The sequence below is a fragment of the Chrysemys picta genome, chromosome 2 (genome assembly GCF_011386835.1).
Source record: "Chrysemys picta bellii isolate R12L10 chromosome 2, ASM1138683v2, whole genome shotgun sequence".
Taxonomy (NCBI): domain Eukaryota; kingdom Metazoa; phylum Chordata; order Testudines; family Emydidae; genus Chrysemys; species Chrysemys picta.
The window spans coordinates 105204976-105220111 of NC_088792.1; the positions used below are offsets into that span (position 1 = coordinate 105204976).

General features: G+C 40.7%; 1 protein-coding gene across 21 annotated transcripts in view; it reads right to left on the reverse strand.

The window, feature by feature from the left end:
- The window catches only part of TNS3 (tensin 3), a 426838-nt gene that overhangs the window by 149862 nt on the left and 261840 nt on the right, over window positions 1-15136 (reverse strand). For 16 of the 21 annotated variants that reach the window (XM_042842646.2, XM_024099919.3, XM_065583894.1 and 13 more), the window contains 4 exons: window positions 12168-12218; window positions 10352-10474; window positions 6816-6880; window positions 1189-1272 (listed from right to left, as the gene is read on the reverse strand). In XM_042842646.2, coding sequence (XP_042698580.2) covers window positions 1189-1272; window positions 6816-6880; window positions 10352-10474; window positions 12168-12218 — 323 coding nt within the window. The remainder of the gene's footprint in view (window positions 1-1188; window positions 1273-6815; window positions 6881-10351; window positions 10475-12167; window positions 12219-15136) is intronic. The other 5 variants (XM_065583895.1, XM_005300383.5, XM_065583905.1 and 2 more) reach the window with 1 other exon arrangement.

A 15136-nucleotide genomic window follows, 5' to 3' on the forward strand; every position in this document is an offset into this window, starting at 1 on the left:
AAACTTCCTGTCAGCATGGCTGTAACAACTGCCATGAGGCACAGGTCACGGATTCTGTTCTGAGGCCTGTTGGTTCTCATGGAAACTTATTTGCAGAAGGGAGACACTTACAAGTCAGAGCTGTGTATATTGCAGAAGGCATCCTGTTGGGAGCATTGAGACTGTCTCATTCCTTCTGCTCCCACGGTGCATGCCTCTGTGTCCTGCAGGTGCCATTTACAAGTGTCACATTTTAATAATGCAAGGTTTATTTGCAGACATGGACCCGAATGGATAACAAGCTCCTCAGTCTAAATGCTTTTTTTAAAGTTTATTTAAAGACTCATGGGACTGTTATTTTTCATGTCAACAACAGCTGTGTAGTTCACTGGATAGGTCCATCAAGGCACTGGGAAAGCCTTTCCCAATCAGAAACAGAGCTAATTTCCTGACCTTCATTATTACTATATGACTTTGTTCTTTTTAATTACTGAGGAAGCCTTTTTTTCTTTAACAAAGTGCTAAAATTGTTACATATCTGTTGATGAAAGGGAAGGGTAATCAGCGATACCAAATCAAGTCCCTGTGTAGATATTTTACACATCCAAATTAAGATTGGTGCATGAGAGTATAACAATTACCTAGTAGGCATTTTCCAGCTGCTCCCTTCTTTTCTGATACTGAAACATCCACTAGTTTAATCCTAAATTGCACAGATGTCCACACACATACCTCAAGACCATTTCACATCCCAAAACATCAACTATCTGCTCTAAGTAATGTGTCATCCTCACTTATAGAATAGACAGTGTATATAATAGTGTAGTGTGATATAAAGATTTTATTGTCATGACTCAGATGGCCATCCCAAACAATGTCAATAAAACCTTTATATCACACCACACCATCATGTACTCACTAAAATGTCATATGAGACAGAAAAACTAGTTTACATTTCTTTTACAGAGGTTTTAAAGTGTATTGGGATTGCTTTGTTGCCTAGACATAATGCAGTACAAACACATATAGATGAAACCTTTGTACCATACCAAAATATTATCTATGTGTATATAAATACACCCAAACAGATAGAGAGGGAGAGAGAGTGATGAAGTGGGAGAACCTCAGGGAAATGTCCTCCACTGGACAGTGAGGAGAAACTATGGCATTTGCGTATTTAGTAATATAAATTAGATACAAGTTAAATACCTTTTTTGGGATGGCTGCATTAAAGTTGAAACTTTATCATCGAAGAATTTCTTCATAGCAAATCTGTCTAGAGCCTGATCAGCGCTATCAAAACAAAGAAGTAGATACCATGTTATTCCATTTGGGGATGGTCGTGGTTCCACAGGATCAGTGCTATGCCCCACCTTTGGAACAGTCTCTTGGAGAAACCCCTTCAATGTGCCAGACCCAAAAGGAGTCTCATTCTTCCTCCAGAATCAGCCATGTGGACTCATCACCTCCTTAGACTGAACCTCGGGGGATCCCGCTCTCCTACTTCACACCTGGGATAGACTCCTGGTAGAGACTTGTATGCGCCTCAGAGATTAATGCACCTCACCAAGCATTTGCAGTCAAACAAGCAGTCTTGTCAAAACAGTATGGTTTATTAATCAACCACAGCACAATATAGGAAGTCCTTAGTTTAGCATAGAGAACTGAAGGTCAAAGCATAGCCCCAAGTCCATTCTGGATAGCCCAGAGCCCAGGCAAGCTGTAGTGAACCCCATTGTTCAAGCTCTGTCTGTCTTTTGGTCTGACCTCCTTCCTCAGATTGCAGGTGAGATCCCCGACTTCTTCCAGCAGCCAACTCTTATCCTCCCACCTCTCCAGTCCTTTGTTCTCAAGCTGGGGAATTGTGCTGAGCTTCCCTGCTGAGAGATGGAGAAATCCATCTCCCTCTGGGCCATTGGTTGCTAGGAGTCAATATGCTGGTGACTGGATTTGCCATTGTCTTTTTGGATTCTCCAGTGATATGGGGTCAGCCTCAGTCAGTCCTTTTCCAATGACTCCTTCAAGCTCAGACAGCTAGGCGACATTCATACCTACATCTCTTAGCCTGCCCTGAGAGCAAACACTCATTTTCACCCACAGGTGAAATATGCAATATAGGGAAATATATTGCAACATAAAGGGAAATCTGAGGCACACATAAGAATCATAAAAATCATTGCCAAAAATTCCTACTTCATCACAGGATTATCTTGGAAATGCAGCAGTTTACAGCTTGAAATGTGCCAAACTACTACAAAATGCCTTCAGTGATTGCCAACCCACCTGCTCACAGGTCAGGTTGGGATAGTTTTTCCATTGCCACCTTTTTAATTCTACTCCAAAGGCAGTTTCCTCCCTGAGACAAAGCACCTACTTCTCATGTTTAATTATCAGGATTTTGCATTTCTTACACGAATATGCAACATTCGCAATGCAACAGATTTAGCCACACCCAGGATGCACAATGAACAACTTGCCACAATTTGCTTTTAGCCCCATCAATACAGCTTTCTCTGTGGGCTGCATAGAAGAGTACCTGTATTCCCTCTTTTATATTATGTCCCAAAACCTACAACAGCTAATACTGAAGAGAGAGAAAAAAAAAGCATCAGAGTTCTGACTGATCTAACAGACATGAAATTACTCTAAGGATTTACTCATTCCTGGTTTCTTGCTATCTGGTTTACCAGGAGAGGGTGTGCTACAGAAGCAGAACAATCAGGCCTTGGAAAAGAAGTGCTTTGGGCCAGTCAACCATGAATCCCCGTAGATGATTATGGAGCAACAATGGTAGGCTGTGAAAGAAGTTTGGTTTTATTTTTGTTTAAGATGAGAGTGGCTCTAATGTGGATATTGGGCATATGGGAAGAGAAGGCAGAAGAGCACAGAAAAAATGGGGTCCTCAAGTATCAGACAGAAAACCATGACGATCCCAGCCCCCAAGTGAGGGAGACCGTTCCTAATTATTTGTTCCCAAGTATCAAGTTGTGCTCCTTTTGCTGTATATGGGACAAATACATTATCATCATGAGAGTAAATGGAACTGGTAACTGATGCTAATTAACATCCGTGTATAGGGTCTGAAATAACTAGACCCCACGGAACCACAAGTTAAAATCCCATCAGAGTTGGCTTAGCCATGTCGAATCTCCATAGAAGACTTTAAAAACTAAGGAAACCCCCAATTGCCTTCAATGGATGTTGGATCAGGTACTGTCTTCTCTTTATTGATATTAAAGATCCCATGGCACTTTCCAGAAAAGGACTGCACAAAATTTTCACCTCCTTCCCTACTCCCTGCCACTGGGTACTAATTGATTTGTTGCCCTCCACCAAGAAGGTGATTGCATTACATTGCTGCTCTATGTGCATAGTGTCAAATGCTTTGGGATAAGAGGTATTAAATTACATTATATTAGTGGGCATACACACACACACATACACACAATCACCATTTTATGGCCTAAAAACAATGAGGAGTCTGGTGGCACCTTAAAGACTAACAGATTTATTTGGGCATAAGCTTTGGTGAGTAAAAACCCCACTTCTTCAGATGCATGGAGTGAAAATTACAGATGCAGGCATAAATATAATGACACATGAAGAGAAGGGAGTTACCTTACTAATGGAAAATCAGTGTTAACAAGGCCAAATTTTATGGCTTATTATAAGACAACCTGATTAACACTGAATTCTCTTTTTATTCTTTGTTAAAGGCTGTACCTATTGTTCCATCAAGTTTTATGTAGAATTTCTATTCCTTTCCTTAGGGAGTTCTGCTTAAAAACTGATGGCGCAACACGGATTAAGTGGTTTAGAGGCTTGTGGAAGAAATCTATTCCTTCCATGGCTATCTACTGCTGAATCACATACATGATCATTTTAAAAAATGACTAGTTGCTGTGTTCTCCCCCATGTGACACTTATTTAAAGTGATACATAAATACACATTCAATTGTTCTTCACATTCCAAATTCATCTTAATTGGCAAGACAGATGTTCAGTGTGTTTTGCATTATACATCCTCACTAGTCATGCCACCAGGGATCTGAGCATCAAACTCTCATTTTGCAAAGGATTATTTATCCTTATCTGGAAGAACAAAGCTTAACATCTATTAGAGAGAGCATGGTTTACCCCAGTTAAATATGGCTGCACGTAATCTTTCTTGAATTAGAAAACTGGGCATTCATAACCCAGACAACAAAGGCATGGCAACCATACAAGTGTTGTCACAGAACTTTTTTTGTTTTCACTTAGACAAACACTTCAGGAAAATTAGGGATAATGTTTCCTCCCCTAGCTGAGGCATATTCTGGGCTCTGGGCCGGGCTTGTGGTGGTGGTGCGGGGGCTCGGTCACAGATGTAATTTGACTTCTATTTTGGGTGGGCAGGGGCCAGCAGGGCTTGAGCCAGCTCCTCATGGTGGGGTCCATGAAGGGAGTGCCATCTCCACCCCTGAACTTACCTCAGCAGGCCACCCGCCCGTCTGGTTTGTGTGTATGTGTGCATGTGTGTGTGTGTGTGTGTGTGTGCAACCAAAAATTATAACTCAAAGCTGGGAGACTCAGCTCACAAAGTTTGAAAATAGCTCAAGGTGCAGGGAGTGGGTAGCTAGGGGCTGTGTGCAGGCAGGGGGGCAGCTCAGGGAGCAGGGAGGGGTAGCTAGAGGCTGTGGGCGGGCACGGGGTAGCTCAGGATGCAGGGAGGGGATAGCTCGGTGCATGGAGAAGGGTAGCTCAGGGTGCAGGGACAGAGGTAGCTAGGGCTGTGTGCCAGGAGGGCTCCCCTGCGGTCCCTGTTCCCTGAGGGTTTTGCCAGCCATGGGGCCGAGGCTCCCGCCTAAGCGGCTCTTACCAGTTGTGGGAGCAAAGGGGGCTGGGAGCTGAGAAGCAGCTTCGACCCCCTGCACCAGCAGGAGATGAGGGAACGCCACTACTGCTTGCTCCATGGCACCAGCCAGAGCAGCAGCTGTCCTGTACTGCCCAGCTCTGGCTTCCCGCCTCTGACCTGGCCAGGGGGCAGGGAGAGAAGGCAGTGGAAGGGGTGTGTATGGAGTTGCCCCAGGACTGCCATGCTCTTGCAGTGTAGTTTGGAGTGGGGAGGGGAGACAACACCCCCGTGCCTCCGAACTCTACCCATGGGGTCAGTGCTTCTGCCCTGTGGGGAGCACCAGGGCTTGGGGCTTCAACCCCACAGGTCCTGGCTTCTAGCCCCGTGGGAGGTGCTGGGGCTCAGGCTCTGGGTTTTAGTCGCCGAGCCCCACGGCCCCCCTGTTGAGAACCGCTGCTCTAATTTGTTTCCTGAAACACCATTTAAAGAGTAAAGAATGCTAAATTGTCACCCCCAATATCAACAGCATCAAATTACTATTGTATAGCAGTAAAGAGACCCAGTGAGTAGAACAATAAAAAACTAGCATATTTGTTTAATGAGTAAAATCAGAACAAAATAAAAGAAAATTGAGGAAGCCCCCAAAAAACATTTCCCCGAATATGCCGTTTGTCACCAGTGCTAAGGATTTCTCACACAGCTTGGACCTGTTGACATATGTACAATATTGACAACCTAGAGATGACTGGGAACTTCCTAGAGCTCTTTCCCCCCCACAATTAAATTTAAATACAAGAAGCAAGATTTGGATGGGAGTTGCCATGTATCCTGAAATTCATAGGAAAGTTTCCAGTCTCAGATCCTGCAACCGAGTTGGAAGAATCCTGAATTTATTTCGGGGAGAATGCAACTGTCATGCCAGGACATCACACCATTGCATCAAGATGTCACGTTGTTGTGTCAGGACACTACTTTGTGGCTTCTTGAGGAGATGCCATAATAATTTGGTGTAATATCACAACACAGATATCACAACATAGCACTGCAGTATCCTCATGACAACTCTTTTGTCCCACAGGATTAAGGTAGGTGAAGTGTTGGTAATCCTTGTCCTGAAGATTAGTTACTCCAGAAACAACTGTATTACTTCATTTTCTAAAGTATACCATTGTACACAATGTAATTAGTGGCATTTCCTAATCATACTGGGTTATTTATCTGAGGACCAGGTTAATGGGAAATATATTAGGCGAAATCATGGCTCCAATGGAGCCAATGCGAGTTTTTCCATTGACTTCAATGGAGTCAAGATTTCACACATTTTCCACAAATTGAACAGATAATTTGCAGTGCTAGGGCTAGATTCTAATCTTTGCCAGACTGATTTAAATCAGCTTTATTCATAGTGAGTAGCACCTATATTCCAGAAGTAACTCCAGTAAGAGGAAAAATAGTCTAGTGGTTAGAATGCTAGTGGGGCCTGGGGAATCTTGGGTTCAATTCCTGCTTTGCCACAAACATTCTGTGTAACCCCAGGAAAGTCACTTAGTCTCTCTGTGCCTCAGTCTCCTATCTGTAAAATAGGGATAATAGCACTTCCCTACCTTACAGAGCTGATGTGATGATAAATCCATTAAAGACTGTGAGATGCTCAAATATTACAGTGATGGTAGCCATGTAAGTCCATAATATGGATAGGCAGATTCAAATGGGGATTACTCATGGAGTAAGGTACTACTTGAATGAGTAAAAGTGGAAGAATCTGGTCCTAGTCCAAATAAATGCCATTCATTTTTTTAGAATTTATAAAAGGGAGGCTTGTAACAGATTCTCATCCATCATGAATAATTTTGAGACACTTCAGCACCATCTGATTGAAACTGGCATGGGTGACAATCAGGCAACCATTGGTTACTGAAATGAAGGGGAAACTTTTAGGGTTTTCCCCCAGCCTTTAAAGATATATAAACACAGTAATTCATTTGCGTTGTTCATCTCTTACCTGGCAGAAACATTGGTGAAGTGCATATATGATGATATCACTACTCCTATCCTTCCTTTTCCACCCTGTAGGAAAAGAAAGAAACCATAGTTTCTATTATTTAGTATTTACATAGCACCATATGTGGGACTTCGCTGAAAGAAAAAGACATCAGTTCCATCCATTGTGCACATGATGGAATGCTCCTTCACTCAGGTCCTACGCTAAATTGCAAACAACAATATTTGCATATTACTTTGGCAGTTCTGATGACTACAGGAGCTTTGGTCTGTCCTTTGTTGCAGTGGTGGAGGAGAATGATGGACAGTGGCTTTTAAAGACCTTTTAGTTGCAAGCTGGTTGACTTACCACATTGAAAATACTGAGTGAGACTTGGTGTTGGGTATCCCACTCCTACTGAAACTCAGTAAGCATTGGTACCCAAACTGCTCTGGTGCTCTTTAAAAGTCCCACTCAACTCCTGATTGACCAGTAGCATGTCAAGAGCAAAGAGCCCAGATAAACTATGGGCCAGCCATGCAGGACTTTTTTTTTTTCAGGATTTTTTATATTTAATTTGAAATCAGAAATTAGTGGATTCATTTTTTCCCAGTTTTACCCTAAAAAAAGCTTCCTGAACTAAAGCCCACGAATCAGTTGTTTTATTTCCCTTTCTTTTTTACTACCTCTTACATAGAATGTATTTGTTATACATGGTATTTTTGTGTGTATACCAAGACAAAGCTATAAATTAAAATAAAGAAAACTATGAACAGCAGCAATAACATTCTATCACTTTTTGTTTTGGGCTCATCCAAGACAAGCCTAGACAACTTTGAAATTTCTGGCATGATGTGCTATAAACTATGAATTCTGACAAGTATCAGCAATTTTTTTCTGACACCTGTGATTTATAATAACTACCGCTTAGTCTTTATAGAGTATTTTCATAATGTTTTGAAATCTTATTAAATAGTTTATATGACATATGTACAGTACAAATTGCTGATCAGTCATTCTGGCTAGTTTTAACATGCTTCCAGATTATTCAGCCAACACATTTTGGCTATATCCAGGAAGGATGGTGGTGGGAAGCTTTTAAGATCCCAGGGAAGAAATTCATCAACAGTTATTTTAGAGGGATTTATAACAAATACTCATTGGGACATTTTGTTTTTTACTTCTGGTGTAGTTGTGTTCAGAAAAGTATATATGTAAAAATTAGTCCAGCGTAGTGAAGATATCATTTCCTTTGTCTCTTCCTCATCATGGTGCTGTCATCAGACAGCCCTGCCTGGAGCACGCTTCTGCAGCAGGCTGCAGCACGGCATGTGCCTGCCTCAGTTTCCCTTTCAGGTAACCCAAGGACTCCCCATAAGGCTCTCTTGCCTCAATAATATCCTTCTTTGGGGCTAGTTTACTACAAAAACATTGTGCAAATAATCCAAAACATAAATCTGAAAACAGTCCATTTATCACCCCAGTGCATATAGTCCTTAAAATCTCATGACATGATTCTCTCAGTCCACACCTAGGTTACTCATCACTCCGCTTCAAATCCTCTGCCAGGACAGCCACCCCAGCCCTCTGAGCTGGAGTTTAACCCCAATCATCACAGCAGGAACCTCCACAGCCTCTTTGCTGAGAGATCACCTTCACCAGGGGAGCATCACTCTATTCCCTAGCCCAATCACTGTTCTAGCCAGCAGGCAATTCTCCTCTGCCGCTGTTGCTGTCGCTGCCTCAGTCCTCCAGCCCTGGCTCACTGGCTTGGAGCGGACAGCTGTTAAACCACTCTTGCTCTCCTGCCTTTAGGCTTCCCCTAGGAAGCACCTTCAGGCTCTGGCAGCTCTCATCTCCTGCTAATCTCTGCCTCCCTGGCAGCCTCAACTCATCACATCTCATGCTCTCAGATTCTGGTCCTTCATAGGCCCCAGGTACTGCCCCGCCCTCTTTCTTGGCCAAATGGGAGCACTTGTTCTGGCACAGGGGAGCTAGTCCTGCTTCATTTACTGGAGCAGGCCATCCTGTTACAGGCCCCATTTAAGGCTCCAATCCTGCAAATGACAGGAAATCAATGGGACTCCACACAGGCACAAAGTTTGCCCATATGCTATCAACTGCAGGACTGGGAGGAAATATCAGTGGGAGTTTTCCAGTGATTTCAATTGAAGCAAGATCAGGTCCCATATCTGATTAATTTACTGTCAACAAATACCAGCACTGCAAAGCCAGTAAGACTCTAGATGTATTTGCCATCAACAAACCTGCCAACTCACTTCTGATCTCAGGAGTATTTACTTTATCTTTATTTCTCTTCTCAGTGAACAAACATTGAGAAGGGAAAACATTATACAACAGTAACAGCACATTAGAGTATTGCAATTATGCAGTTAGTTAGGACCTGTCAGAGTCTGGGCGGTCCTGAGTGCCCTAATTTCCCACTGGCTACAATGGCAGTATGGGATAAATTCACAACAAAATTTAAGTGTTGAGACACTGAGTGTGAAGACATCTAACTTTTAGGAGCCCAGAAAATCTATGGGATTCACAAAGCCTGAGTTAGGTGCTCAGGCTCCCTGTACAATGAATTGGGAGAGATGGGTGCCACAGAATGGGATTCACAGAAGCCAACATGCTGGGCAGTTCTCAGCCTAAATTAGCCAATAGGAGATGCCGACAAGAGGGGTGTGTGCTAAGCCCTGCCCCCTCAGGGAGTTCCGTGCCTAAATCCAGGCTGTAGGCAGATGCCTCCTTCTTCCTGGGATTCTTAGCTGTGAACTTTCTCTGGGTGTGCACAAATTTAGGCACCGAGCAAGTTTAGTTCACCTTTCAGCAGAAGCTAAGTGAAGTTCTGTGAATGTCAGTGGGGCCTGACTCTGGGATTTAGGCACCTAAAGTGGCAGTTAGGTGCCTAAATCCTTTTGTGAATTTATCTGTATGTCTATACAATATTATTCTAGTCCAAACGGAATGCATAATGTTATCCGTTGTAATCACTGTATGATATATTCAACAACAAAGTGCCCAATTTTCAACTTGGGCATCTAAACTAGGTGCCTAAATCCCGAAGATGGAAAGTCAGATGTGCATTTAGGTGACCAAATGCCCACTTTAGGCAACTAAGTAGAGATTTGGACATCTAATGTTTGTGCTCTTAGTGCCTTGATTCAATTGACTAATGGTGATTCTCTGAGGTGCTGTGTGCCCTCAAAGTCCACTAAAGTAAATGAATGTCATACACTATAAGAGGATCCTCAAAAGTTTGACAAGGAGATGGACTAAATACACTCAACAATGGTGTTCAGCTTTGATATATATACACCTCACTACATATTACTTCTAAGCATACAAGCCTGGATTTACCAGGCCAGAGCATTGGCTGGTCTAACTCGGCATAGTTAATGGCTCTAAGCCCCTTTATATCAGCTAAGCATCTGGCTCATTATGTTTTCAATATTAAAACGGCTGCAAAACTGTTAATTATAATTTTTCTTGTTATGATAAAGTATAAAAAATTGAACGTCATAAATACACTCACTACATTGCACACTTACTCTGCAATGGATCACCACCACATGCTGAGGGTCGCTGTTCAACCATGATTCCATAGCCTTGCAGATGGTGCACATCTTATCAAGGGGAGGTGCATGAAGGTCAGGCCAACCCACATCCATAATCTGGAATCAAGCAAAACCACTTCATTTTCCATTTACAAGGTACTCTTTAACATTATTATTGTATACAATCCTACGCCAAAATGTGCTGTGATGGTAAAGGTTCCTGCTATTTTCTAACAGAAAAATCTGTGCTTCACGGAACCATGGTGATATTTCATTATTTAAAATGCCTTTTTGTCATATAAACAAAACATCTTTACAGACTTCCCAAAACAGCAGGGGGAGGAGGGATACATTATTATTATTATTAGCATACACAAGCTTTCCATGCAAATATTAACAAATCTTATTCAACACTACAGCTGACTGAGAATTTTTTTTCCAAAATGTACTTTGATTAATCAAAACTGAAACTCTGTGTAGGAAAGGGTTGGCTTTGTGAAATTTCCCATTGAAAAAAAATAAAACAGTTGTCAAAATGTCCCACTTCAACATTTTCTAAACAAAAGTTCTGGAGTTTTTTTGGTTCAAAATTAGTTTTCATTTGGAAATTCATGTTAATTCATAGTAAAAATAAAATAAAACAAAATAAAATAAAATAATAGGTCAAAACACAAGTCTTTAGAAATTGTTGAAACAAAATGTTTTGATTGATCCAAACTTTTTTTTTGGTGGTGGAGGGGAGAGGAGGAGGGAGTTGGTTTGTGAAAATATCAGACTTTTCATCTTGATTTGGGATAGGAAAAAATTTCAAAATCTTAAAATTTCCTGGGATAGGAAAATGGTTTCCTTCCCAGCTCTATTAATAACCTGTATTTCCTGCATTTAAAGGAACTAGTTTTCTTTTGGTCAACTTCTCATCATTATCTGTGTATTTATCTTGTACAAATTCCAAAAATAGTAAGCCAACTAAATCCTACGCATTCATTAACATATGATAAAAACTGCCTGTGTGTTAAAAGATCAGACTTAAAATGTCTTAACTATGTTTTCTCAGCAGTAATCTGAACCCCTGCTAGGTCCAAACAATGTTGCTGCTGTGACTGTAGGTCTGTGATAGTATGGGCCAAGGGTGGCTGTTGAAAGTTGAAAGTTTGTCTGTTGAACCTGCCAAAGTTCTTAAACATGGGAATGAGCTCAAGTCCCAGACATATATTCAACCCCTTACACCTACCATCTCACTCCAAAGAAAATGTTATAACAAATGAAGATAAAAATGGGGGGCGGGGGGGGGGGGTCTATGAGGCAGAACGAAGAAAATGCCAACAACTTTTGTTCTCCTAATTACATTGCCATTGTTCACAGATGCAATTATGAAGAGAGGAAGGCAAATCCACAAAACATGAGGTTATGTTGAACTGTGAGTTCATCAATTTCAGTACATTAAGGTTTACATAGCAAAGGAGCATTATATGGCCATAAATATTCCATGGGCACACATATAATGTAGACCTGACATTAAAACCACAGAAATCAATGGGAATCTTTTCATTGACTTCAATGGACTTTGGATCAAGGTCTTATGTGCAAAGCCAAAGAAAACAATGGAAACAACTTTGTAACGCATAGACCTGACATGCAAGAAGTCACAACACTCAAATTAAAGGGGAGGCATCTTTGGTTTTCTAAACTCTTCCTAAAATTGTCATTTCATTGTGTACATCAAAGCTTCTATAGTTTGAAGGCTCATGGCAGCCCATTTATGCTGTATTTAAATCTAGCAACTGAGGTATGTTATGATCAAAACCAATACCTTTGGGTTAAGCTTGGTAAGGTCATATCTTTTTTCAGAAAGGTTTAACACCTGTTCAAGAAGAAGAAAAAAGAAAAAGTATGAGATCTTGATGTTTAATTTCTTTTGTGGTAAATCACTGTATCCAAAATACATTATAAGAAAGTTAAAAGATAGGGGAGGGCCTTCAGATTTTTCAGTCACTTAAGATAACCAAATTATTAGCTGAAGTTAGATAAGTTTAGCATTTGCAGTATTCAGGGTATTTCCCATAGTAAATTCAGGAAAGTATAATGGGAAACTACATATGCTGAGGAAATGTATGTAACAATTACAATTTTCAAATTTATTATAGTCATTATATATAATGTAATATTATAAATAGTATTATGCCTTATGCTTAGCAATCTTATTATACTACAAAAGTTCCTCTGATTCCTACACTGTGGGTTGTTTTTTTGGTTGGTTGGTTGGTTTTAAAGAATTGACCAAGATTTAAAAAAAATGGGTGCCTAAAGACAGGTTCCTAAGTCCATTTTTAGGCACTTAAGTGCCTTGACTTTCAAAAATACTGAGCACCCACAGAGATCCCATCAGGGCCGGCTCTACTGTTTTTGCCACCCCAAGCAGCACGGGGGCAGTCTGTGTGCCGTTAGGGCGGCATGCGCATTTCCGCGGCGGTGGCAATTCGGCGGCAGCTTCTGTCTTCAGCCGGAAGACAGAAGCCGCTGAATTGCTGCCCCGGGCAGCTGAACATAGAAGCTGCCGCTGAATTGCCGCCACCGCGGAAACGTGCGTACCGCCCTAATGGCACACGGACTGCCCCCGCCGTCCCCGGCGGCAATTCTGCCGCCCCTTGCAGATTGCCGCCCCAAGCACCTGCTTGGAACGCTGGTGCCTGGAGCCGGTCCTGGATCCCATTAAAGTAAGTGGAAATATCGGCCATATATTTTTCTTACGTGAAAATATTTTGATATTGAAATAAAGGTAAGAGAAACTGTTAAGTTTAAAACTAGTTCAATGTATGTACCAGTTGCTAGTGATTAAGAACCTAAAATAGTTGTTTTCTTGAGAATTATGCTGTTCCTATGTGCTGGTACAGTGCCTTGCACTTTTTAGGGAGTATTACAACATACATAAATAATAAAACTATTAATAACAATGTGCACTTTACTAGAATAAGTGTAAAACTTTGCTTATATACTATGAAATAATGTATGCATGTGCATTAATGAATATGTCACTAATGATACATATATAATGTTCTTTTTTTTTGAAGGATTGTGTGTTGTGTTTATATTTTGAAATTACTAATTAAAAATAGCACTTATTTAGGGACAGGACTGTGGTTCTTTTGTTATGATGAAATCTGCATTTCTTTGTATTTGATATGATTTTTTTTTATTTTGTAGGAGGTATAAGATTTATGATTCCTTAACTATTCATTTTCTGGCTTTTAAGAGCTTGGGTGTTTTAAGGATGTGATAGATAAGTATTTGTCGTGGAAAGAAATTGTCAGTGCAGTTGCACTATGTACAAACAATACATCAGCCCAATATTGTTTCCTTGGTCACTGAGAAGATTCATTGCTGACAAGGCTGTCAATATAAGACACCCTTTCTATTGGTTCTTTCTTTTCTCCCTAGATCCAGTGATTCCTGATTCATGTCTAGTTTTCAAATAATGGCAATTTCTTACACATTTTATTATTTCTGCCTTTGAAACATCCTTGTTGCGTGAGTCTGTCAAAATCTATTAGTGTTTATAAAAACTTATTGTCGTGGAACTCTACCAGAGCACTGTACGTGAATTTGAAAACATCACTGAGGTTGCTGGGGGATAGTTACTAAAATCTACTTATGTTTGGAATTTTGTGATATCAGGTGATTTCACTGAGCTGACAAAGGGGAGCACAAAAAAAGTTAGACACTTCACAGAAATTTTAAAAGTGCCATTTTTGAACTCTTTTAATTTTAAAAAAGTACTTTATTTTTTCAACCATTTTAGAACAAATTTTATGGATACAAAGTAGGGCCAAAATCAGCCTTAGCTAGGGAGACGCTATCAGCTCTCCATAATAATTACAGATGTGCAGAGCTGGGACTAAAACCCCGGTCTTCGATCTCCAAGACACAAGTCTCTGCTACTTGAGCTAAAGAAAGAGGGCTATAACTGTTAACTATAGAAGAACCTTCCCAGTTCTTTCCAATATGCAACAACTGAATAGAGGACAACTTGCTCATGCAAACATACAATACTCCATCTTGGCCCCCGTTGACATTAATGGCCAAAAATTCCCATTGGCATTAATGACAGCAGAATGGTGCCAATAACTCATAAAGAAATCAAAGGGAGAAAGATTGGGCTCAAAATTACCCCCAACAAAAAGCATTTATAACTTTGCTTACATTTCTACAAATACAGGCTCTGTTACCATCTGTCTTGGATGGTTTAGACACAACAAATCCTGCATCTTGGCAGGGGAGTAGATTATATAACCTTTGTGGTCCCTTTTAACTCTATGATTCAACACAAGAATGTGCTTAAGCATGTGTTTAACTTTAAGCACGTTAGTGCTCTCCATGACTTCATTGGGACTATTCACACGTTAAGTGTTTTGCTGGATTGGTGCCATAGCTGGAATGCAAATTTTCAAGGATATTAAACGATATAGAAAATTTGAAGGGGTTCAAAAAAGCCATTTTTGAAACAGAGGGAGACAAAGAAAAGTTAGAGAAAAGTGGTAATTTTATAACGGACTATAACTGCAAAATGGGTTGCCAAATTTTCTTCAGACTTTGCAAATACATTTTCCTTTATTTCCAGAGCAAATCTGGCAATTTTCCAACCAAACCAATATATTTCCCAAGCCAAAGTTATAGAAAGCCTAAACCAATTGTTAATTGTTGGCAAACTTAGCTATGGAGAGGTTATGGCCCTTCCCTAACACAAAATGGAATTAGTATAAATGTAAGAGTGGGTTTTTTTTG